Here is a 25243-nt window from a genome sequence, read left to right on the forward strand (position 1 = left end):
TTCTTTTACAGGATATTCTGAAAATTTTAATTATTTTTTTTTTTTAATGGTTACCACCAGAATGTTATTAAAGTAGAAGCTAGTGATTTTTGACTTCTTGATCTTCCCACAGTTAAATGTACAAATGTCTCTATGTAGATTCCAACCTACAGATACAGCTAATTCAACAGTACACTCTTAAATAATAATTATACACCTGTAAATGAGGTCTGGGTTTTAGACAGCAATATTCATACGTAAAACAAAGTCATATGCAGCATTATCACAGACTCCAGAGCCAAGAAATAACTTACTGTCTGGCAGTTTGCATCTTCTAAATATCTCCATGAGCTCATCCACTTGAACAAAGGGACCCTGATTTGTTACCAAAGAAGAAGAAAGATTATTTTCAATGGAGTGATGCACACTGTAGTTCTGTCAAAGCAGAATCTCTTTTACAGCTTGAGAATTCATTAAAACAAACCTGAAAGCAAACAGGAGGTGGCAGGAGCTTCATAAGAACTACAGCTGCTGGTGGAACAGGAAACACACCGCCTGGGACGGGATGTAAACCTGGAGCTGAGGACAGAAAAACTATGAAGGCAGTGCAAGACAGCTAGACCTGAACTGCTTTAGCAGCACTATTATTTGATACAAATAATTACTACCCTGTCACACTTGCCTCTACTAATTACATGTTTAGTCAGTGATCTGAAGTCTATGAGCAGTTTGTATAACTGCTTATTACCATTTACCAGACCCCAAACTTCTTGTACTTATTTCCATGTGACCTTAGTATTAAGTAAAATATATATGCCTTTAGCAATGCAATTAAATAACAGCCTCAAATTTAAGTACATGTTTGGGTGACTGAAGACTAGGAAAGTCTGTGATTAGCTTTGCTAGGTTAATAACTTGCCCCTGGGTGAAATAAAACCCCATCTGACTTACGTGCTAAGTGTCGTGGCTGAAATGGAATCATTTGTTGAGTGTCCGGTTTTGGATATTCGGGTTTTCTGTCCACCTCATCTTTGAGGACAGGCACGATGGAAGGTGCAACCACAGGGTCTGGAATTACAGCTGACAGCTTGGCACGAGAGACATCCTGCGAAAGCCAATGAGAGCCCTGAGCTTGGCAGGATGACACTGCGTGTTTAAATAACAGAACAAAACTAGCCCAGGCGCTTATTCGCAATCTTGTCAGTTCACTGTAAGTTCAGATGTCCTGTTAGAAGACCATCTGGGCAAAACTTGCATGTTTTCATCAAACAGTTTAGTCCTACAGTGTCCCAGCTGGGAGTGGAAACACTTGGTTTTGTTACTGAATGCAGCTATGTTTGTCATTATTGAGTGGCTCCTGGTTTTTGGGTTTCAAAGATTTAGGTGAACAGGTGCAGACCACTAGGCCTTTGCAGCTATCACTTCTCCCTCATTTCATTCCCTAGATTGCTTTAGCTGGAAAAGAAATAAAGCATAAGGCAGTCAGCAGGCATGCAAAGCATCAGTTCAAAGAGGATTATATTTTGGCATGTTACAAGCAACAGAAATCAGCCCAAGGGCTGAATGCTCTTGGGAACACGCCACCTCACATGCATTTAGCAAGATGTACTCTCACTTCAAGATAACTTCGTCCTGATCGTGTTAAAAGTATTCAGTGGCTCAATGTGACTCGTTTCCACCTATCATTATTATTTATTTAGTATTATCACTATTATTTTACACCTGTGTGAGGACAATGATTCAGCGGCTTTTCTAATCTTGGTGACTTCTGTATTTTTCAAAAATTACTTTTCTGTGCAAGAAAAACAGAAGCCGAGACTTCACGTTTCTGAGACATGAAGGCTCTCTGCCTGGTCATGCCAATGTGAAACAGCAGTTCCTCAATGGAGCTGTTTCTGTTTGTCTGACAGACTGTTTTACATCCTGCTTAAAAAACAATAAAATCAACATTTTATTCTGTTCTAGTGGTTTTCCAAAGTGTTAAGGCCTTCCACATGACTAAAACAGTAGTTAAAATACACGTGGTCAGAAATGAGATGGGAGACCACCAGCTACGTGTGTCTGGCCTAGATTTCCAATTGTGAATAGCAACACCAAAGCACTTAGCCATAGTGAACAACTGAAGAAAAGCAGGCAGCCACTGATCCCTGGTAATTTTCCTCAGGCACTTGCAGCAGCCATTGGGACTGCAGTATGTTTGGTTTGATAATGAAGTGAGCAGAGTTTTCATACAGAAGACCTGATTCTACAAACTTCCAAAAGAATTTTGTTTTTTGAAGGAGCTCAGGTTTCAGTCAAGTGGAAGCCTCTAGCTGCAGGGTAATGGCATTTTCACATGGACCTCTTCATGGGAAGATGAGAGGTAAATATGAACACCAGAAGTTAGTCATGTTCCTTGCTGCTTTCTGCCTCTGGGCCAGCAATGCCCAACAAGGCAAGGAGGAGGAGGAGGCATACCAGACCAGGCCTGCTTGACCTGCTTTTCTATCAAGGGAAAAAAGTCAGGCAAGCCCTAAACAAGGAATTGCTTAAGTTTGCCAGGACTGAAAAGAGCAACAGTAGAATTAAGTGTTCTTATCCACTTTACCTTATATCCAAGAGCCTTCAGTTCACTAGTAGAGCAAGGGTACAAATCCATGAACTTGTACCTGTCTACTAGCAGAGCTGTTTCTTTACCCTCATATTCTTCCTTGAATGCTGTAAACCTCCGTTTTTCCACTTTCAGTATACTGGCCAGATCACCAATATTACTTTCAAAAGCTAAAAACCGAGCCCAGATTTCCCTGTAAAACAGAGAGACAGCTGCTGAAGGAGGAAGAATCACTGATCACAGCCCACTTAAAAAACACATGAGAGGAAAGATTCAAAGTAGGCAATCAGGGAACATGTGAGTACTTCTATTATTTTGTTCAGATGTATCTGTAAGATGTGTTACCTTCCCAGGGCCCTATAAGTTTCTGTAAGACTTTCAATCTATTGAAATGGACTATAAAGGACTTGGTTATGGTAAAGAAAAGACTACTGGTGTGACTTCTGCCTTTGAGGTAAGCTATCACCATCAGCGCAAGATGCACGAATAGACTTCTTTCATCCTGCTACACAGAACTGCACTCTGATCCTGCTATGTGAGGGACTTTTCAATACAGATTGTGATTTAGTTCATCTGCACAGAATAGCATAGTGTAGCAGGCAAGAGCAATGCCCTCTAGCACAACAGCAGCACTTTGGAATTTTACACAGCCCAAAATATATATAGTTATTGCTCATTTCTCTGTGGAAAATCTCAACTAAAGCAACATCTGGCCATGTTTCTGGACTTGATTCAACTTCTATTTTAGCTTTGGAGTTCACCTTCAAAGAAGATTCACCTTTCAAATTCTAGGGTTTTTTTCACTTTTAAAATGGACATAAAAGTACTTCTCATGAAAGGTAAGAACTGAAGTACAGAGTGAATGTGCACAGCAGTGCGACATCCAATTCCTTAGTTTTGCTGCCTGCATCTACCAGAATACTGGTGAACACTTGGACTGCTAAGTTTGGTAAACATTTTTTCAGAGAAATAAGTTTAACAAGTAGTAATGAAAGTCTGGCGATGAGTGGTTAATCCAGGTCTTTCCTGGGTCTTTCCCTGTTTTGTGTTCAGCTGTCTGGGAGTCATTCAGATTCGCCTCAATAAATTCCTGACTTGCCTTCTCTAACAGAGATGATGTTCTTGACTCCCTCTCCCCATCTACTTAAAGCATCTCTGGTGAGTGATACACGTCAATAGCCATGCCACCTGCTCAGACCACTGCATCCTTACTGTGCAGGAGGCTTTTGCACTCTATCCTCAACAATCGTGTCAATGAGGTTTTAAAGTCAATAAATTGATGAATTTCTCTGCAAGTAGAATAGGAACTTCCACAAATCTGTCACAGTACTTGCTATTTTACACAGCATGAAGAAGGGAAGGAACGTCTGCACCCAATTGTGTCCTGCCGTTCATGTTTCTAATTTCTTTGGGATGTTTGTAATTGAAAGGGGTTATGTATGTTTTTTAGTGTAGTGAAACTGCTTTTGCAGACGTACCCAGATTTCTCCGGTGGAAGGCTCCCTGAAGTTAAAACGCGTTCAAACAAAACTCTTGTATTATTGTCCTCTTTAAAAATAGAGAAAAAAGAAAAATCAAGCTGAGTATAATATATTAAAGGCAATTTAAAATCATGTCCATTCAAAGAAATGCATACATTGGATTAAATATAAGGCTGACATTCTGATACCTGGATTTGAAGTTCAGTAAAGTAGGAAGAAAGTCTGAAGGCCTACATAAAACTTTACCAGCGTTAAATTCTACTGTGAATTTGTTATTTGAAAGTCTATTTTTGTTGGTATCCACAAACCCATCCTACCACAGGTTTTTTTATAACAGCACAGCTATTCCTTGCCATTTTTTCAGGATCTCTGGGTTTTTTTCCCATTTTCTGTAATTACAGCGGCTTGTCTTGGTAATTTAAAATTTGGCATTTCAATTCATTACTCCCCTTTTAAATGAGGACAATAGTAATCCACTTCTATACTCCTTGGAAGTCCTCCCGAAAGTATGGGACCTGGTTGGTGGTTTTGGTCTTAAACCTGCTGGCTTCCGCTCTGTCTCTGCATGTTTTGCCATTTCTTACATTTACAGGTGCTCAGAGACGAATTTTCTTGTTTTTCAGTAAAGTCAGCTGGGTTGCTGACACACAGCAATACACTGGCAAATCTTAAGGTAATTTTTCCCAAAGGCAGTCTATGGAAAGGCGTTGCAAATACTCATGTAGACCTCAAATAATTCCTCACAAAATGCAATACACTTTGACTTGCAAAAGGCTCTGTTTATGGCTCACAGAAAAAAAAAAAAAAAAAAAGAAAAAGCTTTCAATCTGTTCAAACTTTCAGAGCCTGAAAAAACAAAGGTCCTGCAGGCTGACAAGGGAGACTCATGTGCCTCGTGCCTGCAGAATGCACCAGAAGGTCCAGAAGATCCTGCAGCAGAGCTACCTGCAGCCACTGCTCACTCCAGCCGCATGGAGGCCAGCTCACAAACCTGAGCTAGGCAGAGGAAAAGACTGGGATGAACCACTCTTCTCTAACTCCCCATGAAACGAGGACCAGGGCAGTTCCACACAAAGGTCTTTACCAGCCCCAGCTCCCCACAGCAGCGCAGGCTTCTTAGAACATCACTGTGAACTCTTGCATCACGGAATTCCACGCAGAGACCTTCCACCACCTCCACCACCCCCTGCACAGCTGCTGCTGAGCCCATGCCCTGCTCTTTGCATCCAAACCAGGTCCCTAGCAACTTCCAAGTAGAACTGATATTTGCCATACTGCTTTTACATCCTGCTCATCTCATCTATTTGAGGAGAACAAATTTACATTAATTCTAGTCAGGACCAACTAATCCATCACTTCTCTTCTGAACTTTTTCCTCAGCATTTAGATTTCTCGGTGTCCTTCTCACTGTTCACAATAGATGCTGTCAAACTGCTGCACTGCAAGCAGTGAGTTACAGTTTGGAAAGTTCACTCTCCTCTATTCGGCAGAGTCAAGATCTAATTCAAGATCTGTACTTCTGGAACTTCAATAAGGACAAACCAGCAGGTTTGGTTTTCAAATTAATTGCTGAGTTTCATGAAGAGGTTTCATTGCTTGTCAAGAAGAATTAAAACTAAAATATAAAATGTAAACTAAATTATAAAACCTTGGCCTTTAAACTCACAGAGAAGACAGATGAATGCTTCAAGGGACCTCTCAAAGCATAAAACTTACCATTAAGATGAGAAAGGTAGTCGATATATGCCAGTACATATTCTGGAATGTCCCCGTATTTTTTCAGTCCTAGCTCAAAAATCTTAAAGGCCACAGACTTATCCTGCAAACATTTAAGAAGAAAAACATTGCCGGCTTCAGTGAGCTACACACCCTCCTGACACTGCTTTAGTATCAAACTGAGTATCTATGATTACCTTACTACAATAATACTCCATTAAAGCTGCTGTAACATAGACGTGATGGCGGGTCCGGGTATCCTCTCTTGCTTTCTTAAATATCATTCTTCCAGATTTTATGCCTTCTGCTCTCCTTGCAAATTTCATATATTGGATATAGACCTAAGGTGCATATTAATGTTTATATAGCATCAGTCCTGACAAAGACTACTAGAATATAAAAGAGTTCTTTACCATAGCTGAAATAATCTTTCCTCACAAAACACAACTACAAAGTTGTAACAGAAACAAGACTCTATTGTGCCTCTGTGGCGTTCTGCTAGAAATTCTGAGGCAAAGCTTTTTATACACTTTTTTGTTTGTTTTTTTTTTTAAATGGAATATACCGAAGACTGATGCCCTGAAATGCCAACAGTTCATACACAGATTTTTCCAGGGAAGGGGAGATGAATGTAATTTACATAAACTGGTGCCTTCAGGAAACTAGAGGCTTACTGCAAAAACTGTAACTTCCCAATGAAGTTAAGACATCCATAAAGCTAAAGAACAGCCCAAAGGCCTGATGAAGCATTTTACTGTACATTATACAATCAAAGACACAAACCGTCCTACAGATATTTATACCTGATCAAGGAAATAATGAATGTGCTGTTTAATTCAGTTGCCAATTTGTGATCTGCATTTCTTTGGGATTTAACTTTCCTCCACTATGATCACAAATAGGAGCATTTTCAAATAGGAGGAACCAGTTTCTCAGAAAACATGCACTTGGGAAGCATTGTGATGTGTCTTCAATGACTAGAAAGTGTCAGTAAAGGGATACCTTTCCTCTGACACTTACCCGTTGTTTAATTTTAGACCCTGGACCTTCTTTTTCCTTCTCATGCATTGTCATGTCTATTTATAAACTGAATGACTTTCTGAGGGCAGGTCACTTCTCACACCATTTGTTCTGTGCTACCACAGCTGGCACTACAGACAATGCTGTTTATTACAGAACTTAAGCAGCTGTATAGCAATACTCCTTGATACTAATATGGTGCATTACAAATTTATATGCAAGCTACATGTACACAGGATGATGCATTTCAGCATAGGGAGGACAATGGGCAAAAGCAATGTGCTTTTAATCAGTTCAGGGGAGGCAAAGCACAATTTTATTTGAGCCAACAAAACACACACTAATTTTTATGAGCTGTATCATGAAAACTTTAATATTGCATATCTTCGTTGCTTGTCTTAAAAGATTTTCCAAAAGAGAGAGGACAAAACTGCATGATTTGGTGCATCTAAGTGGGTTAAAGGCTACAGTAAATCACCCTTGCTGAAATGTTAATCTAATTCTGTCATCTCAGCACATCTGCTCAACCACCCCATGACCCAGTGAACTCCTGCAAGTACTTCCCCATTATTTGTGTGCACTCAAGTGACTATTAGCGTAAATGTGGAAAAACTCTACGCTACCCTCATCTTACCAGAGTGGGATCAATGTCTTCAATAGCCAGGAGCCGGTTATATATGCTGTGCACTTTCTCATACTTCATACGACTCTAAGTAAATACAAAGGAAATACAGACCGTTTGGTAATACTATTACAAATCACCTGTGAGAATGCAAAAATCAATCTGAAGGAAAACCTGCAATATTTCTGTTCCCTTTTCCCCCCAGTTGAACACGAAGTCAGTCCCTTTATTCCAGGCTGCATTTTCTCTTGTGCAGTCACTTTACTTCCCACATTAATTTCTCACTAGTGCTTACATACATGGTTTTCAAGAGTTTCTGATGTCTTTTTCTACACTTTAGTAATACTGCAACGGAACTGGGATTGTAGGTGTTTGGGATAATAAGACTGTTTCTTTTACCTCTATCTAAAAGTAACATGCAGACAGCTAGGAAAACCCCGTTCCTTCCTCTCCAACATTCACATTTCAAATAATCCATTCTGTTCCCTGCCAGCTGCAGCCCTCCAAGGTTTATTGTGGAACCTTAAAAACCCTAAATAGCTGCACTGAAAGCCAAAGAAAGCTTTTTCTTTAAAAGTCAAAGATTTGGGTTGTTTGGTTGTTGGTTTTTTTGCTGCTGTCCTCAGGATCCTCCTGCAAAGACTCTTCCATGTTACGAAAAGTGGGAAAAATATATCCTGCAGAGAACTCCACAGTCCTTATCTGATCAGTGGAAAACGGACTTTATTCATGGTGGCTCATGTGCAAACTCAACCAATGTCAGGGCATAATTATTCATTAGCGAGGCTGTGCAGCAAGGTGGCAGCCTGGGTAAAGCGATTTCTCAAGAGAACCTCCCACCCTCCACCACAGCCATGCAGAGACAAACATTAAACCCCCCAAAATTAGACACGAAAGGTGTCCTTTATCCCCATTTTAAAAGTGAAGAAGCCTATTAAGCTTTCAAGCTCATAGCAAGTTTAGAAATATAGTTAATATTTAAGTGGAAAGACAGTAGATTTTCAAAATTTTTGTATTGAATACTATGGATTTTTTCTCTCTATTTTGTCAGCCAAGTATCAGAAACACTGAAGGAGATTAAGGCTAGAAGAATCAGTAAGTTACTTCTGTAGACTTTTGTGCATTCAGTATGTTTCAAATAAATGATATTATCGATGGGAGATGTCTTTGGGTTTTAACGTCAGTACATCACTGTTTTTGCTCACCTCTTCATAATCTGCATATGCAAAATAAAGAAGCATATTCTTCTTTAATAAAGTGCTGATCGCTCTTTCATAAATATTAGCAGCCTCATCACTGAAAAGTTTAGCATTGTTCATGTCCTGTTATAAAATAAGTATAATGTAATTGTTTAGCATCTATGACAATGCAGGCCAACCTATGGAATATCTTCTATGTGTGAGAAGTCCCAGTGAACTTCCATGCAGTGCTCCAATAAAGAGGTAACATCTCCCCAGTACCTAATGAATCACAAAGTCAGGCCAAACCCCACCCCCCAGACCTAAACCTGGCCAACAATGAAACAGTTTTTCGTAATTCTTATCTCAAATGCAAATATTTTTAAATTCTGGACAGCTCATGGTGCTAAGTATTTTTCACACCCCCCTAGTTAGTTCTTAATTATTTGTGGAAAAATTAACAGTACACCACATTGAAGCAATGAGGGAAGAAAGAAAACCAGTGTCAATCTGCTTACCCCTTTTTCAGCTAGCAGTTTACTAGATTGCTCAAGGTACTGTGCAGCTTCATACCAGATATCTGGGTGATGTCCCAGAACCAAAAGGCATTGCTCATAGGCAAACATAACTGTGGGGAAAAGATAAGAAATACCCCTTGTATTATGGCAGAAATGGTATCATTTTGCACAGTGGAAGGATGAAATACAAAAAACAGCAAATAAATTGGACAATACTAACACTAAATTGGCTTGGAATTCAATATGAAACTGTAATCATTGTAAGGAATTCTATTAATCACAATCAGCAGCTAAAACCTGTCTCCTCCTAGCAGAACTTATTCAAGAACACCAGCCATAGAATCAGGCTGTGATCCACCACTTCCTGACCTCCAGTGAAAGTTCAGTGACACATGACCACAGCACCCCCCAGTTCAAGAAACTTGATCAACTTCTGCTCCAAATGCTAAATCACACCATTAATTATGCTGGAGGTCATTAATGGAGCTAACAAATACAATTCTACATGTCCTAGCACAGTATCTAATTACCTCTTTTTGTTATGAGAGTTTGATCTTCTGTACGCAGCGGATTGCTCTTTTCCCACTGGATGTACTTCTTCCACATGTCTACCTGCTGAGCCTCTTGGGGGGTATTTTGTGGGGGGACAGAGGGAGCATTGCGGTCCAGACCTTTCATCACTGTCTCATATTCCTGAAACAGTGAAGGAGCAATGTTTCTAACAACAGATTTAAACACTTTAAACACTTATTTCGGGTTATGCTTTATAAAACTGATACAAATATTACAGCACAGCAACCTCATTGGTCTAACACATGCTTTTATTTGAAAATAAGACCCAAGTTTAGTGCTTGTTTGTAGGAAAGTTAACACAAGGCTTTACCTTTGCTACGCGTCGTGCATTCATATAATCTCTACTCCTGTCTTCAATCATCTTCTTAGCTAAGTGAATATTGATGCCCTGGAGAGGGGTAAAAAGAGCAACTGGGAATGTGCAATTTCACTTTAGAAATACTGAATCTCATTTCATACAGAAAAGGGCTTTAAAGGGGATGCAAAAGTGAGCAAGAAGGACAAAGTTATTCGAGAATACTACTGTGAAAGGTACTGCATTTCTCAGACATACGAGCAAAAACTTACTCATTAAAATTAACTCACTACTAAAAATCCAACTGACATAAAGCAACTCCTGTAGATTTTTATTCACTTACAGCTTTCAAAAACACAATGAAATTTACATAAATCTGCTGGGGGAGAAAGTGGAAAGAAGCTATTTGTGATTTACATTTTTCCTTTTCAATCACAGGCTGTCAGTCTGTGCCTAGTCAGTAAAGCTCCCTGCCTTGCTGCTCAGCCCATGGAGACTGAGACAGCGTATGAGCAATTCAGTGTTCTTTGGCAAGCAGTAACAGATTGACCTCCCAGCTCAAAGCTTCTCCCCTATTCCTGAAGTAATTGACAGCTTTCACACCTGCCAGGTGTGTACCTCTGTCAGCTGAGAAACTTGAGATGCACCACTGCAAAAAATGACACCCCTACAGGACTGCATTCTCAGCCATGCCGCTGAGCAAGAGCAGTAGGGGGTTTGGGGCAGGCAGGCCGGCCCCAGGCACACCTCACAGCTCAGCATCAGCAATGCAGGCCTGGTCATGGGGTCCCAGGCATGAGCAACATCCCAAAGCACTGTTCTTTCAGCAGGATAAGCAACCACCCTCCTTCTGTTCATGCCTGCAGCTGGGGGGAGTTTGCTGGTGTGGCTTGCCAGGACTCTGAGGAAGGGGAGTGCAGCTTTCAGTCGTGTTCCAAACAGACAGCTGAGCCAGGTACCCACTACAGAAGCAGAGGTACCACCTGGACTCGCGCAGAGTACTGTCTGGGATAGCTATCTGGGCCAGTTAGCACACAAAGGCAGCAATGCCCCATTTAACCCAGGAGCACGCTGAGGACACAGCTTGTTCTCCCAGGAAGTGCTCCCAGCCTCATGAGACACAGCTTCGTGAGCCAAAGATTGTCACTTCTCTGTCTCACCAGGGGTGCTACCACTTTTGACCATTTGTCTAATTAAAGATACTGGTGGCTGACAGGCTGACATTGCTACCTGGTGGCTACCCCCTGAGCTAAAGGGAAGCTTGAGTGTTTTAATTGCAACAAATAGCCAGTAACCTTTCATACCGAGAGCTGCACATGATCTCTGTGTTGCTAGGCTACTGATGTGGGGAATAAGTGACCCCTCAAAGAGCCCTTCTGGTGAGGAGCAGTTCCTTTCCTGTGCCAGCACACCTGTGAGCAGCAACCCTTTCGCTTGAGGCCAGGCTGACCAGAACACGATGTGCAGAAACCTGTGTCCAAGCAGAGCACTAGCCCCTGGCTTACTGCACTTCTGAACAGCCCAAGGTGTGCACTACCACTGTCAGCCAGAGCTGCTTCAGCTCAGAGAAGGTACAGGACAAATGCAGGACAGGTTTCAGCTATCATTTTGGCAGTCTGCCTACATATTAATGAAAGTAGTAGGGATCAGCAGTGACAACCTTCATTTGCTGTGTGGGAGGGGAAGAGATTTACAGGGAGGTTGTACCGCATATTTTCATACTCAGGAGAAAGCACGTCACTGGTTACCTTCGCTGGTGGTCAGCAGGTTACCTGTGGTACACCCGAATACAACGGGATTCATGAGTACAGTACACGCTCATGGCTGTGGATGCCCCGAGGTACTCCCACTGGCTTAGTACAGTGGCCCTATTAATGTCAGAGGTCACTAAACCTACAACTACTGGGCAAGAAGGAAAGTGAAACTGGGGATTCTTTCCTGCTCAGTGCACAGCTGACCCATAGCATGCCGGCCCCTGCAAGCCTAAGCGCAATAGGCAGGACAAGGGAGTGCTGTATGAGCATCTCTGCTTGACAGTGCTGAGCATAAGTGCATCCACCCTTGGTTCTGCCTTCTCACATCTGCTGACTGGGATAGTTTAACAAGCTGCTACTAAATGTGTTTACAAACACACTGTAAAGGTGCAGCTACAAATTGGCCTGCAAGGCCAGTGAGTTGAGGTTACACTTGTTGAAGACAATGTGGTAGCAGACTCACCTGAATTGATGCTGTAATGGCTTCAGGTGAAGAATGGTGAGGAGCATTTAATATGTACTTGAGCCCATGTAACTTACTACTGTGAAGGAAGTCCAAAGCATCACAGCTGAATGCCATTCTATCCCGTTCAACTGTAACTGAAGAAGGGGAGTGCCTCCTTGGGGAAGCAAGCCCTCACTGCCAGCTGATTTGCTTTAGCTTCCTTTAAATATATTCTCTATCACTGAATGCCATGATTTCTAATCCACTAGCAAATCCATTGGGCCACCAGTGACACGGGCCAGTTAAATGTACCCTATGGAAAGTGTTTACAACAAATCAAAAAATTCACTCAGGTACCTGCAGAGTTTTAGCACAGGCCTTGGTACATGCTGAACACTCAAACCATGTTTATACTGCTGGTCATCGCTTTTACATACAACTATTTAGTGGACATAGTTTGGGTACCATACTTGATGATACGATTATTATTTCTTTCTTAATGTCACAAAAAAAAAGAAAAAGATCATGTTCTTGATTACCTCTTCATATTTGTTATAATCTCTCCAGAGCTGTTCTATGTTTATCATTGGATTCACACAGCCACGCTGGTAAACCCTACGGACAGCTGTTATCCTCTGGTTTTCTGCATAAGATCCTACTGCTTCTCTAAATAGTGGGGAGAGAGATGAACGTCAGCTATTACAGATCATAATTAGCACGAACATCAACATTACAGTAACTGAGCTTCAAAAAAGTCTTTTAAGGTACTTACACGCCTTTCAAAAAATTGATGTAATCCACCCAGATCTATGTGAGAAAAAAATATAATGAAAGCAATTTTTAATTGTACTTGTTATAAAGGTAGATATTAAATGTGTTTTGATAAAAAAACATACCTGGTATGACATGATTTCCATGCCAATCTTATCCAGAGCAAAATCATATGCCTGAGCCATTTTTTCTCTGAGGAAAAAAAAACAACAAACCACAAAGACCATAGAGCAAGCGTTTAGTAGTTTGAAAAATCTTTATTTAGAGCTTTCTTTTGTGCAGCAAATTCTAACCAAACTTTGAGGCATGAAAAGAATCATTCAACGGCTGAGAGTAAAAACTGGCATTCAGGTAGCTTTAAATTCTGCATTTATTCATTTTTAATTGAAGAAAATGATGTAGACCTACTGGTGGCCATCTAGCATCCTAACAGCCCCTGAGAAACTGTCCCTCAAGGAAGTGGAAATCCATATATACTATGTGAAGTGGAGAAGACAGAAACCAACTGCTTTTTGGATCATCTCAGCTGACAGATGTACCCATGGTTTCTTTTTTTCTCAGAATTCCACAAGCCCCATTGTAATTCTGCAGGAACACACAAGGCTGTGGTCTCCCCTGTGTTGAAACCGCCCCAAAACTTTCACGTTATCTCTTATCCCACCAAATCCAAAGTATTTTCCCCCATATTAAAACATTCACAGAGTACTTCCTTAGTCAAGTTTCAATGAAAACAGCTTTTTCTCTCTCCCACTTTTCTTCCAGTTTGACTCAGACATCTTTCAGTACCTGGCTACCTCCTTAACCATACCTCCAGGAATAAAAGAGGAAATTTCAAGTGGATCAGAAGTTTGAGGGTGTGTGCTGGCACTTTTTCAGAACAGTCTTGTAAAACTAAATTTAAAAATCCCTTCTTTTTTTCTCTGTTGATGCACAGTTGCCTTGCCATTTATAGTACACACAAATTATGGTGGGCTGGGGAAGAAGCTGTTTATAGATTCTGAGAGGCACTGGTATTTTTTGAAACCTCAAACAGGATTACAAACAAGCACAGTGTAGAACTGAAAAGTGATAAAGATTATTGCACCCTAAAATTCTGATACCCTGATTTTTAATGCCTTTTTATGCATTCTGAAACTTTCTCTAATTACAGAACTGAGCACTACTGCTAGTTAAATACAGGACCTCAGCTGGAATCGATGAGTTTTTGTAAAGACTCTAAACAGGACACTAAGGGGAAGGACAGCAAAAGGACCTGACTGAGGAAGAAGTGTGCTTCAGACTAGCTCAAGCACCGATCTCATCTGCAGGGAACCAGCATGGATATGCCAGCTGTTCCCCGCTCTTGTCCCTCCCACCTTGTCATATGGATCCAGACTATGGAACCAATTTTACCCAGCAAACTCAAGTAAAGAAACTTTAAAGAAATGTTTTCTAAATGCAGATTATCTATTATCCCCCCAACACTTTACCAGAAGATCCCCAGGCAGGTTTGCCATCCAGGCTCCTCCCCACCCCCTAGTCAATAATCAAGAAGAGATTCACCATAAAACTAAAATAATTCAGAGCGAATCTGTTAACTTACTTGTAACTAGGGAGCTTCCCCTTGGTTTCTCGAACATAGGAAAGGTAACATTTCCATAAATCAATGTGTAAAACCTTCATAAGGCATCGCTGAAATAACTGTTTAATACATCAAGAAGACGTGATCAGGATTCCAGATATCGAAATCAGGTTTCTACTTTCAAAGCTATACAGTATGAATTAAAAAAATCTTTGTAATTATGCGTAAGATTTGTAAGAAAGAGTAAGTTAAACTACTTATCCTTTGGACTAAAGCATATCTGTGCTATGCAAGGGAGCTGGAGAGAATTAAGCAGAAAAATTCCTCTGCACATTTCACTGATTACGGCTTGGTAGCAACGACAAATTGATTTTAGTGATACTTAGCTGTGTTTTTAATAGAGCATTCGGCAACACCATAGTTCTTTTCAATCTGCTTTAGCTTAATCACAAGATACATGTTCTTTCTATAGAGATACATTACATATTGATAGGACTCACCTTCTCCACTTTGTCATAATTTTTTGCTTTAATCTACAGGGAAGCAGAAAAAAAACAGATCACTTAAGAAACTATTTTAGAATAGTAGGAATATATTCTTCATACACTACTATAGCATTCCAGTTTCTACTTTGGCTGCCTAAACTCATTACGATGTAACACACATAATGTCACAAAAATATAATTAAGCATAGAAAAATCATGTACTTTGCTTTTTCAAAATTAGCAGGTTTGGGTTTGCTGTTGCTGTTTTTAATTTAGTTTTCACTTCCACTAGGGCCAAAGTTTACGTACCACTAGGTGAAGTTGCTTTCCTGCATTCCAGTTTAGAGACCTAGACTTAGCCTCTTACTTCAAGATACTCTGTTGCCTTAAGTGCATATACTGACTTAAATACCAAAGCCTCTAGACCAGGATTTAGTAAATTAAGGGTAAGACACCATATTTAAAAAAAACTAATAGACTAATAAATGTATTACGTTTGAATATTTATTTCTCAAGGTACACTTTATTATAATATGCTGATGTCGAACAAGGGAATAACAAATAAACTGCAGAGACACTGTTTCTCAAAAGAGGACCCCAGCTCTGGTGCTCTCCTCCAGGAGGGCCCAAACCACACTCACATCTGGGCACTTGTGTCATTCAGACAGCACACACACTGCAAAGGCAGAGGGTGAAACCTAGTCTCGAAGTAGCATGTTGCCTTTCAGACAAGACAAAGAATAGCACAAGACAGACACAGAGGGCAGACTGGCACTCTGCATGTATTTATTAGCTCCTGACAGTGCCTTTGTTAAGTTGCTTGTGTGCATTGGAATAAAGACCCTTTAATAAAATAAGGATTCGTTATACTGTGCTGCATTTTTTTAAAGCATCAGACCTCCATTTTAAACCTCCTTGCTCTTTGTTTACTTAAGGATTCACAGCTTTTATTTTGGTGCGTAACACGAGAGCCACAGAAGCAGCTCTGAAAGCGTTTCCTTTTCCCCCATGAAGCACAGTGGTAGGCAACAAAGAGCATCCTTTTGCATCAGGTATTAATTATACCATTTCTGTAACATTCCCATTCTAAAGCACATGAAAATTTTTAATGAAAGTGCTGAGAAACACCGACTCATCTGCAGGAGGCCTAAAATAAGTATGTCCTGTACCGCACCTGTGCACTGCCTGTCCTGTTGCTGCTTTCCAGATTCCATACTCCTGCAACACCCCAGCCTCCAAGAGCCCTAACAGAGCATCCCCCTTCCTCTCACTCCTGAACAAAATCGATTAAAATGAGAGAATTCAAACCAGTTTTGCAGGAAAACTTTTTTTTTAATGGCAAACATGGCAGACTGGACCCTGGTGTCTGTACTGCTTTCGAGCTGGAGCAGTATCCTGCCCAGGTTAAAAGGATTCCACAAAATCCAGGTTTACAGAAAATTAATCCTAATTATACCTGGCATACACAATTTTCAGAATCTTTCTGCAAACTATTCAGTTAAAAGATAGCTGACCAAAGAAATGACTGATTATAGAAATAACAATGCCCAGAAATAACACTGAACTCAAAATCAGGAGGCAGGGTGTCCACGCTACGAAGAATACCTCTAAGCCTTGCAGTAAGACACACTGACCCAACACACCTTCAGGGACAGGGACGTATCCTACTGCCACTTTCTCACAGCTTTTTGGGAGCAGAGCACCTTTCTTCACCTTTAAAAAGCACCTGTAGTAACTGTAGGGTCGTTAAGGCTTTTGTGGACACAAAGTAAGGAGTCTGACACTGCCCTACTTCTAATTGCAGGAAAGTAAACTCTTGTATTTTAATATTTTCCTCCACTGTGAAGTCCAAAAAAGACATCTCCCAGCTTTATTTCATCCTTTTTTGACAACAAGAGTAATTTTTCAGGTTCCTCAGCACCTGTTACAATACAACAAAAAGGATTCAACTCCCACTGAAGAGTCAGAACTCAGTCTATACCTCCCATCTCCTGCAAACACCTTTTATCCTTGGTCACTGAGTGGAAAAGAACAAATGAATCTTGGTTTGTATGTCTACAGAGTACAGCTGCCTGCCTGCTCTTCAGTAAGACGAGACCCCCCCCAACCAAAACTCACAGAGTGAATCTCAAGTATAAATCCTTTCTTTGTGAAAGTTAAGTAAAATTAATCCATGGCTTTGCCACCCACAGAAGGCATCACCTTGTAGTTATTCAAGAACAAGACCCAAAATAATTTTTAAAAGCTCAAAGTGAAAAGCTGTAAGCAGGCAGGACAAGGCTTAGCCTTGTAAAAAGCGTTTTGCACATCCACCCCATGTTAAAACACAAAACGAATTCCTAGATGTAGCCAATGTGAATGCTCTCTCCCTTCCCCCTGTCACCCAAAATCCCAGTGACAACTATTACTCAGGAGAAGTGACCTAGACTGACCTCAGTAACTGTATACAGCATGAGGTAAGTGCACAAGTAAATGGTAATCCCACTTAAGTGTTTAGTACAAGCCTGTCAGCACTAATCAACAAAGCAACATCAAAAGACGAAAGCAAACAGGGTACTTATCCATTAGACTTATCCATTATCCATACATGCACTTCCAATAACCAAAGACCTTGAAAAGCAAAATATTTTGCTAAGGAAAGAAAAGCTATTCCTTATTTGCAAGCGTTATGACTCAAACAACAAAATATTTTCTACATAATCATCTGATATATAAGAAGCCACTGACCACATCTGGACTTCAAGTCAGTGTTACATATTTGATAAATCAACACAAGCAGTCTGATAGTAATATCTGAAAACTCAGAAATCTTGGTACCACTGATGTTAGGAGGCTGGAGATTGGTAGGATTTCTTAAAAATGAAGGAAAAGAAAAACCACTATTGGCCAATGCTTATTGTGTCTCTCTCTCAATGGAGAGTTTTTATGAAGCCCTCAGAGCCAGAGGGCAAAGCATCTACATCTCCTTGCAGGCATCTGTTTGCATTTCTTGGATCACTACTCTCAGGCAAACATCCTGGCAGCCCTGGCTCAGGGATGCCACAGGGATGGGGAAAGCCCATAACCAGAGAAGGCATATACCGCCTCCAGGACCCACCATCACACAGTTGTCTTACATTTCTTGGTTTTCCTATTACAGACACAGGACCAGGCAGTGATTAGCGGACAAGCATTAGAGGATTGACATTAATACTGTATTTTTGTCCTTGAAGGAAAACACAAAGTTTAGAACAGATTATCAGTTTGTAACTGGCTGTATTCCTATTCTGACTACTTTCACTCAAGAAGTAGGTGTTACCCTCGTGAAGGCTAAGATACAAGAGTGTCTCCACCACAGATCCAGCACCTACAGAATGAGCTTAAGTATACTGTCATTCTAGGGAACAACTGGTATATATGTATGTCACCCCTCCATTCTCAAAGATTATACAGGGGCTACCTAGTCTGACCAGCTATACTTAAACATCTGACCTTGCCTTCCCATGCCTGCGACAATGAGAAATTCCACCTGTTTTGCTGAAAGAGTAACTTTAAACGTGATGTTCCAACAGGAAATTTAAGTCACTACTGTATCAGCTTTGTGAAAGACCAGTTCATAATAACAGCATCAAATTTCTTCCTAGAATATACAACGTGATTCCCTATAACGAGCTTCAAACATTCAAGGGCAAAATTTAATCCACAAATTACATTGCACTTCACCCTTTTTAACAGACTTACTACAAGACATATATGTCATTTGTGATTATGCAAAGCAAGTAATTTTATTAATCTAGAGATTTAAGACTACTTTGTGGTATCCGGCAATGTACAACACAAGCCTAAAAATTGTCCTAGTTTTTATTTCAACCTTTTCAGCATTTCTTGGTTTGGATTAAGCCCTTAAGGAATCAAGGCTAGTATGTGGTACTTAAGGATCAGCATGGTACTTAAGGACCTATTTCTATGTCCCAGCTCCATCTTTTTTTTTCAATGGACATTTTCCAAGGAAAACATTAATTTTCTCAAACATAAAATCTAACGTTCCTTTATCCACTGCCTCCAGCTCTCCCACTGGTGAGGTAGATCCTCTTGCCCTCTACCCACTACCCCTGCATTGCTCTTGAACATGTTTTGGAACTTTTCTAGAAGAGGGGCCTGAAGAGGAATGCTGTGCACCAGTGGCAGCCTGCTACAGGCAGAGGAGCTCACCTATATTCATGCAACGCCTATATTCATTCACAGTTAGATGATGAGGTATTAGATCATTAAAAAGTTAAGAATTTAAAAATAAAATCAGAATCTGTGTTGACCATTTACCTTTTTAATTTTTTGCATCTTGACTATTAGGGTAAAATAATCAACTAGCCACTGTCAAGCCAGTAATATGGGTCTCTACCAGTATAGTAGGTGTAATAGAAATACATTCCCATTTCTCTACACAATTCCACAGGCTAGGGCTGGCTGGTGAGATGTTCACACTTCAGTTACAGACTAAATACTGTTTTGGAGGAGAGCAGTTCAAACTTTCAGAGTGCCTCAAAGAAATGTAATCTTGAAAAGAATGGAGCAATGTAACACGCTAATTCCCTCTTCTGTCTTTAGCATGTTCAACCTTTTGCCATTTGCTGAAGCTTCCAACTACTGAATAATTGAGTGAGCACTTAACACAACAAACTCGTTTTCCTACAGGTCAAATAACAGCAATTACTTTTGCAAATAGCAAACCAAGCCCCATTCAAGTACATGAAATGCAGGCGAAATGCAGGACTAACACTGCACTTGCATGTAACCATTAACCTGAGGTGTCTGGATTGTAATTGCCTCAATAACTGGATGTAAAATTCACATATGCTGAAAAAAGCACATATTTCATTTGTGCAAGATATTCCAAAGCTTAACCAATGAAATCCTTTATTTAAACAATTAGCACATAACCGTGGATGTAACTTCTGTAATATACAATTTTAGTACAATTTGTACCAGATAAGGATTGAATTGTTTGGTATTTCTGCAGTCTTCATTTGAGGTTTTAATATTCCTTGTGAAAATGTAGCTTTTATCTTGCTATTAGTAAAGACTGCAAGGAGTACATATAGTACAGAGAGTATGGGAAATCTCATTTCCTCAAAATGGGATGAGATTCTAAGCATTTTCATTCAATATGGTGTAATTTTTTATATTCACAAGTTGTGTCTCAATTTCAAAATCTGCCATAAAATGGAATTTGAAAAGTTCCTTAAAATTATTCTAAATTAAATGCCTCCAACTACTATTACATGAATTACTTCTGGAGCTTCCAGAACATGGCAGTGCACTAACATTTAAAAGTAACATTGTTTCCACTAGATATATTGCCACTTGAAAAACAGGAGGCAGCCACAGCGGCCATGTATCTAAATGGCTATAATGTAGATGGGGAAAAAGCACCAATTTGCAGTCTACTTCAGAGGATAACTAAGAATAGATCATTTCAGTTGAAAGGGACATACAATAATCATCTGGTTCAACCGCCTGACCAAAAGCTACAAAGCATGTAAGGGCATTGTCCAAATGACTCACAGACCGGCTTGGGGCACCAGCCACCTCTCCAGGAAGCCTGCTCCAGGTTTAACAAATCACGCTTCCTGATCACAGCCACCTTTTAGGTTTCACAGTTCTTTCCTGATAAAATAGTGGTCTGTCACATACACTTTCATATCTTTATATGTAGATATATTGCGAATTTGTTCACAATATTTAAGAATAAATTTCTCAGTAACTATCGTTTAAGCTAATGAACAAGACTTGTAATTCTAAAAATCCAATTACCAGTTAATATCCTGCATACACATATACAAGAACAGGCACTTACTGAGCAGCTAGTGAAAACTTAACTTTCAGATGCATCAGGAAATAAACTAATGCAGAAGAATACATGAATATACAGGTGTCAGCAAACTGCATTCTAGAAGTGCAGTTACACAAAGATTGAGAATCTGGACAACCTTGTTGAGCAAACTTAGAGTAAACAGAGTGATCTAGAAGTGAAGAAAAATTAATGCATTGCAGTAAAGAAAGTTAACTTTGCTACTAATAGTACAGTTTGGAATAGAACTGTCTACCCTAACTCCTAAATATCTAAAGAAAAACAAGGACTTCATTAAAAAATTGTGCTTTTTTAAGCAATTAAGCTACTGTGCTTTAGTTTACACCTTAGTGCAATTTAATTTCCACATATAAACAAACCCCTAGGACTAGCATCTGCCTCTGCTCCCTCACAGAAAATAAATGTTGCCCTCTTAGTCCTGCAGTGAGACACTTTACTCACTTAATAACCTGAAAAGTAAACATAGCTTTCAGGCACCACTATCAAGAGAATAGCCAGCAGCTGTACAGAGAAGTATTTACTTATAGGCAGCCTTAAAAAAACCAAAAGTTAAATGGTGACAAACCTGTTAAAAGATTTTTCTAGTTGGAGAACGGTACTGAACTACAATCCCTGATTCATTATCTCCTGTATTTCTGATGCCACCTATACTTCTCTTTTTTCTTCCTTTTGCTTTCAATCTGGACTATAAAAATCCAGAAGCAGCATATTCAAGTATATTTCCTCTTTCTTCCCATATACTGTATTCTACTACTGTACCTTTTCATTATGCTTGTGTGTTTTAGTTCTTTTCCAGAACACATTTTCAGACAAAAAAAACCCACTCCAACAACCAACTCAGATTTGCAGTTATGTTTAAACACCACCCCGACTCATGTTATTACTTGCACTACCATTTTCCTTCCTGAAAAACTGAGTCCCATTATTGGAAATCTCTCTTTTGGATTCCTGTAACTCAAGTAAAGCTGCAGACAGCTCTTTTCAAGTCATGATGAAAAGCACGCTCCATGCCCTTCAGAAAAAAAAAAAGGACAAAACAAAATCAACTTCAGTTATCCACTACTTCACCACCCTATGGATCTGACATTTAAAACTGCCTAGAAACTGGGGGTGAAGACAACAGCTACTGCATCCAAACTTTTGTCTACCTGCAGTACTGCCTCAGTCTAGTGAACTGTTCTTTGCTGTACTGAGGGAAGATACGTATCTAGAGCTCACATAAAGCAGCAGCACTGCCAGCTTTTCTTCCTTGTTCTATTTCTTCAAACTTTTCCATGCAAAATGATTGTTTCCTCTACAAGTGTTTCAAGACAACTGTCCCCCGCAGACCTACCACACATCAGGAAGATGCCTTTCCTACACTCTGCTCTACACTATTAAAGAAAACAAGAACTTCTCTTTGGTGTTTAGATCTTGCCATGCACAAGCATGTTTTCTGTAACAGCATCCAGCTTTATGCTTATAATTGGGAAGTACAAGCTACCTACTTCAATCATTTGCTCCTTCGGTCTGAATTTTATTGTACAACCCATCTCTATCTATGGTACCAATTCTTTATATCTTCCCCAAATCAGAAAAATCATTACCTTTTTTTTATTTAGGCAATTTGCCCATTAACAAATGTAGTATTATCTGTATGAAGCAATTTACATTTAATAGAAGCACCTTTTTCACTCCTTTCTAACCTCATACCTAGTTTCCCAATTTGTCATAAATCTCACTTTAATAAAAAGTCAATTTTCAACACGCCCTAGGGCTTGTAATTTCCTCCTCAGTTTCACACTCACTTTAAGCCACAGCAGAAAACACCCCACATTCACACTCCTTCAAACTACCTTGCTTCTTTCCTGACTTAGCATTTTGTTCACTTTAGTTCACTTTAGTTCACTTCTTCTTCCCATTCCTGTTTTTCAATGTCTTTTTTATTTTACAGAAGCAGTGGAAAAGTTTTAAAATGTTTTCACATGGCTAACATTATCAGTTCTATTGATATGCTTTTCAGCTATTAGGATGTATTCCATTTCAGAAAGAAGCAGTGGGTTTTTTGTTTGTTTTTTTTTTCACCTAGAATTAAATTTATATTGGTTTAACTCCCAGAGGAAGAAATTAGAGGATCCACAAGCACATACAGCATCCATGGAGTGCAAGATAATTCATTAAATATGACAAAATGCAGTGAGGGAAATTGAAGACTTGCTGTCTTATCTCTTGGCCAGATCTTTACAGTTAAAAAGTTAAAAGAGGGAAGTCTAAAAGCAAAGAATTTGCCTCATCCTACCGGCCTAGAAATCCCTGATTTGTAAACTCAGAATAAATTACACCAATTGTCCACCTCAATTGTGTATCATAACCAAACAGTCCCTCAGCAGAGAAAATGGAACTGGACATATGTGCTCCTCTAATGCTCTTTCTCAGCTAATTTAGCAAGATACTAGCCATTGCTGTCTTACACATGGCTGACAAACTGAGAAGCGTAGATACCCTGCAGTCTGCCATCACCACTAGCAAGGCACTAACCCCATAACCCAAGATAAAAACTCCTTACAATACTAAGATCTTAAGAATGAAGCAAGGATCAAACCGCTGCAACATATTACAGATCATAAAGGATATGCAAGGCATCACCAGGAAAAATAAAAACCAATCGTTTCATTACGTAGCTCTCACACCTTACAGCACTCTAACTTAAGATTTTAAGACCCTTCCTTTAAAATTGCATAGTTGTCTTTCATTTCTATCAGAAATCATTTCAGTAACACAGCTCATTAAAAAAAAATAATTCTTCTCTTTGATTTTAGAATCCTCAAAATACTTCAGAGTTAAGTGAGAAAGCAAAATTTGTAAGAAAGTGGTGAGGTACCGTGTAATTTGATGATAAAGCTGAGGAAAATGGGACATTTTAGGGGACATTAAGTTCTCTATTAAGTTTACAGTTTGATGATTTTTCAGTACACTCCTCTGAGTAGTTCTGATATATTCTTTTTCAAATATGCTTGCATAAAAGTACCAAAAAATCGTTTGATAACCATAACTGTTTCACAGTGAATTACTGTATTTCAGAAAATCTATTTTTGTAGAATGAAGTTATCAAATAATAGCAATTTTTGCATGAAAAGTTTTAAGAATTCTCCATTCATTTAGCAAGATTATATGCTAATAATACATCTGAACAAGCCAGAATTTCAGAGATCTTTTTAAGGGGATCCTTGAACACCTATTTTAAAAAAGAAGTAACACACCTAGAAAACAGCGAAGATCCCTTAAACAATCTCCACACTGACTTAGCAAAAAGGGCTAGTAGTCCAGATGAAGACATCTTAGGACCAGACATATGGCCAAATTCAGTGAGAGACCTCACATTAATCCCTCCCATTTTCTAGTGCAGAACCAGTCTAATAAAGGCTCTCCCCAAATAAAGACAGCCAAACAAGCAACTCTCCTAAGGAAAAGGAACATGAGTTGCTCAAAGAGTAAAAAATGGTACTAGGAAATGTAATTGTATCATACAGCATAATATTCTTACTGTTACAATATTAGCACACGACTTAGCTTGGCCTGTCAGCAGAGGAACAGATTGTTCTTAATATTTTGTCTCCACAGCTGGAACGTGAAATGCAGTTTTCCAGTAATTTCCTGCAAAACGGCTCAAAGAATGGTTCTCAAACCTATTACACTGGTCCTAAGCCTCCAAAGGTGCCACGGGGCTCTAATGTGTGACCACAGCATACAGCTGTTTCACCACAGGAAAACAAGAAGCAGAAATCTAAAAGTTAATAGTGGGGAAGAATAACGCTCAGGCACAAGTCATTATCTGCAACTGCATCACAGCATCAATTTGCAGTTGACAGGATGAACAGGATGAAAACTGCATTACAAAAGAAACCTTACTAAACCCAAGCCAAGCGCACTTTAACTGCAATTCTACAAAAATAAACTCATAAGGAAGAGATCTGGGTCCTGGCTTTGCCATGGATTTCCTATAAAATCATGAAGATACATTTATTACCTCAAGTCATTTACTAAATTGGGAAAATAATTTGCCTCAGAAATATAAGATTAACCTAATGACTGAGCTGTTTTTATTCTACAGCAATGAGATATTCCAGCTGAAGTTCAGGGAATTAGTGCATTTTTCTAACATGTGCAACTGTTTCAATAAAATCCTTCATATGTCTGTCAGAAATAAAGGAAATTCTCTACAGTTTCCTTTCTGAGTATTCTTATTCATGGTTTTTGAAAAGTCTCATCTGTAACATTAAAAAAAGATATTTTAAAGTTTATTACAGAATTGAATTTCCAAATTTCTGTCTGAGAAGGAAATGAAATTAATTGTAAAAGCAGCATTCACTGGTTTCCTTCAGCATACGAGTTTTACATGCAGGGTCTTCTCAGAATCTAGTTACCAAG

General features: G+C 39.5%; 1 protein-coding gene across 4 annotated transcripts in view; it reads right to left on the reverse strand.

The window, feature by feature from the left end:
* The window catches only part of CSTF3 (cleavage stimulation factor subunit 3), a 49784-nt gene that overhangs the window by 1363 nt on the left and 23178 nt on the right, over positions 1 to 25243 (reverse strand). For all 4 annotated transcript variants that reach the window (XM_061462817.1, XM_061462816.1, XM_061462819.1 and 1 more), the window contains 17 exons: positions 15004 to 15036; positions 14525 to 14622; positions 13068 to 13134; positions 12944 to 12978; positions 12711 to 12837; positions 9988 to 10065; positions 9635 to 9797; positions 9105 to 9214; positions 8614 to 8730; positions 7421 to 7495; positions 5964 to 6107; positions 5767 to 5869; positions 4048 to 4117; positions 2567 to 2762; positions 931 to 1084; positions 464 to 558; positions 294 to 354 (listed from right to left, as the gene is read on the reverse strand). In XM_061462817.1, the coding sequence (XP_061318801.1) occupies positions 294 to 354; positions 464 to 558; positions 931 to 1084; positions 2567 to 2762; positions 4048 to 4117; positions 5767 to 5869; positions 5964 to 6107; positions 7421 to 7495; positions 8614 to 8730; positions 9105 to 9214; positions 9635 to 9797; positions 9988 to 10065; positions 12711 to 12837; positions 12944 to 12978; positions 13068 to 13134; positions 14525 to 14622; positions 15004 to 15036 (1726 nt within the window). The remainder of the gene's footprint in view (positions 1 to 293; positions 355 to 463; positions 559 to 930; positions 1085 to 2566; positions 2763 to 4047; positions 4118 to 5766; positions 5870 to 5963; positions 6108 to 7420; positions 7496 to 8613; positions 8731 to 9104; positions 9215 to 9634; positions 9798 to 9987; positions 10066 to 12710; positions 12838 to 12943; positions 12979 to 13067; positions 13135 to 14524; positions 14623 to 15003; positions 15037 to 25243) is intronic.

The sequence above is a fragment of the Pezoporus flaviventris genome, unplaced genomic scaffold (assembly GCF_033815535.1).
Source record: "Pezoporus flaviventris isolate CSIRO_AGI_PZ_B2104156 unplaced genomic scaffold, CSIRO_AGI_Pfla_v1 ptg000036l, whole genome shotgun sequence".
NCBI classification, from domain to species: domain Eukaryota; kingdom Metazoa; phylum Chordata; class Aves; order Psittaciformes; family Psittacidae; genus Pezoporus; species Pezoporus flaviventris.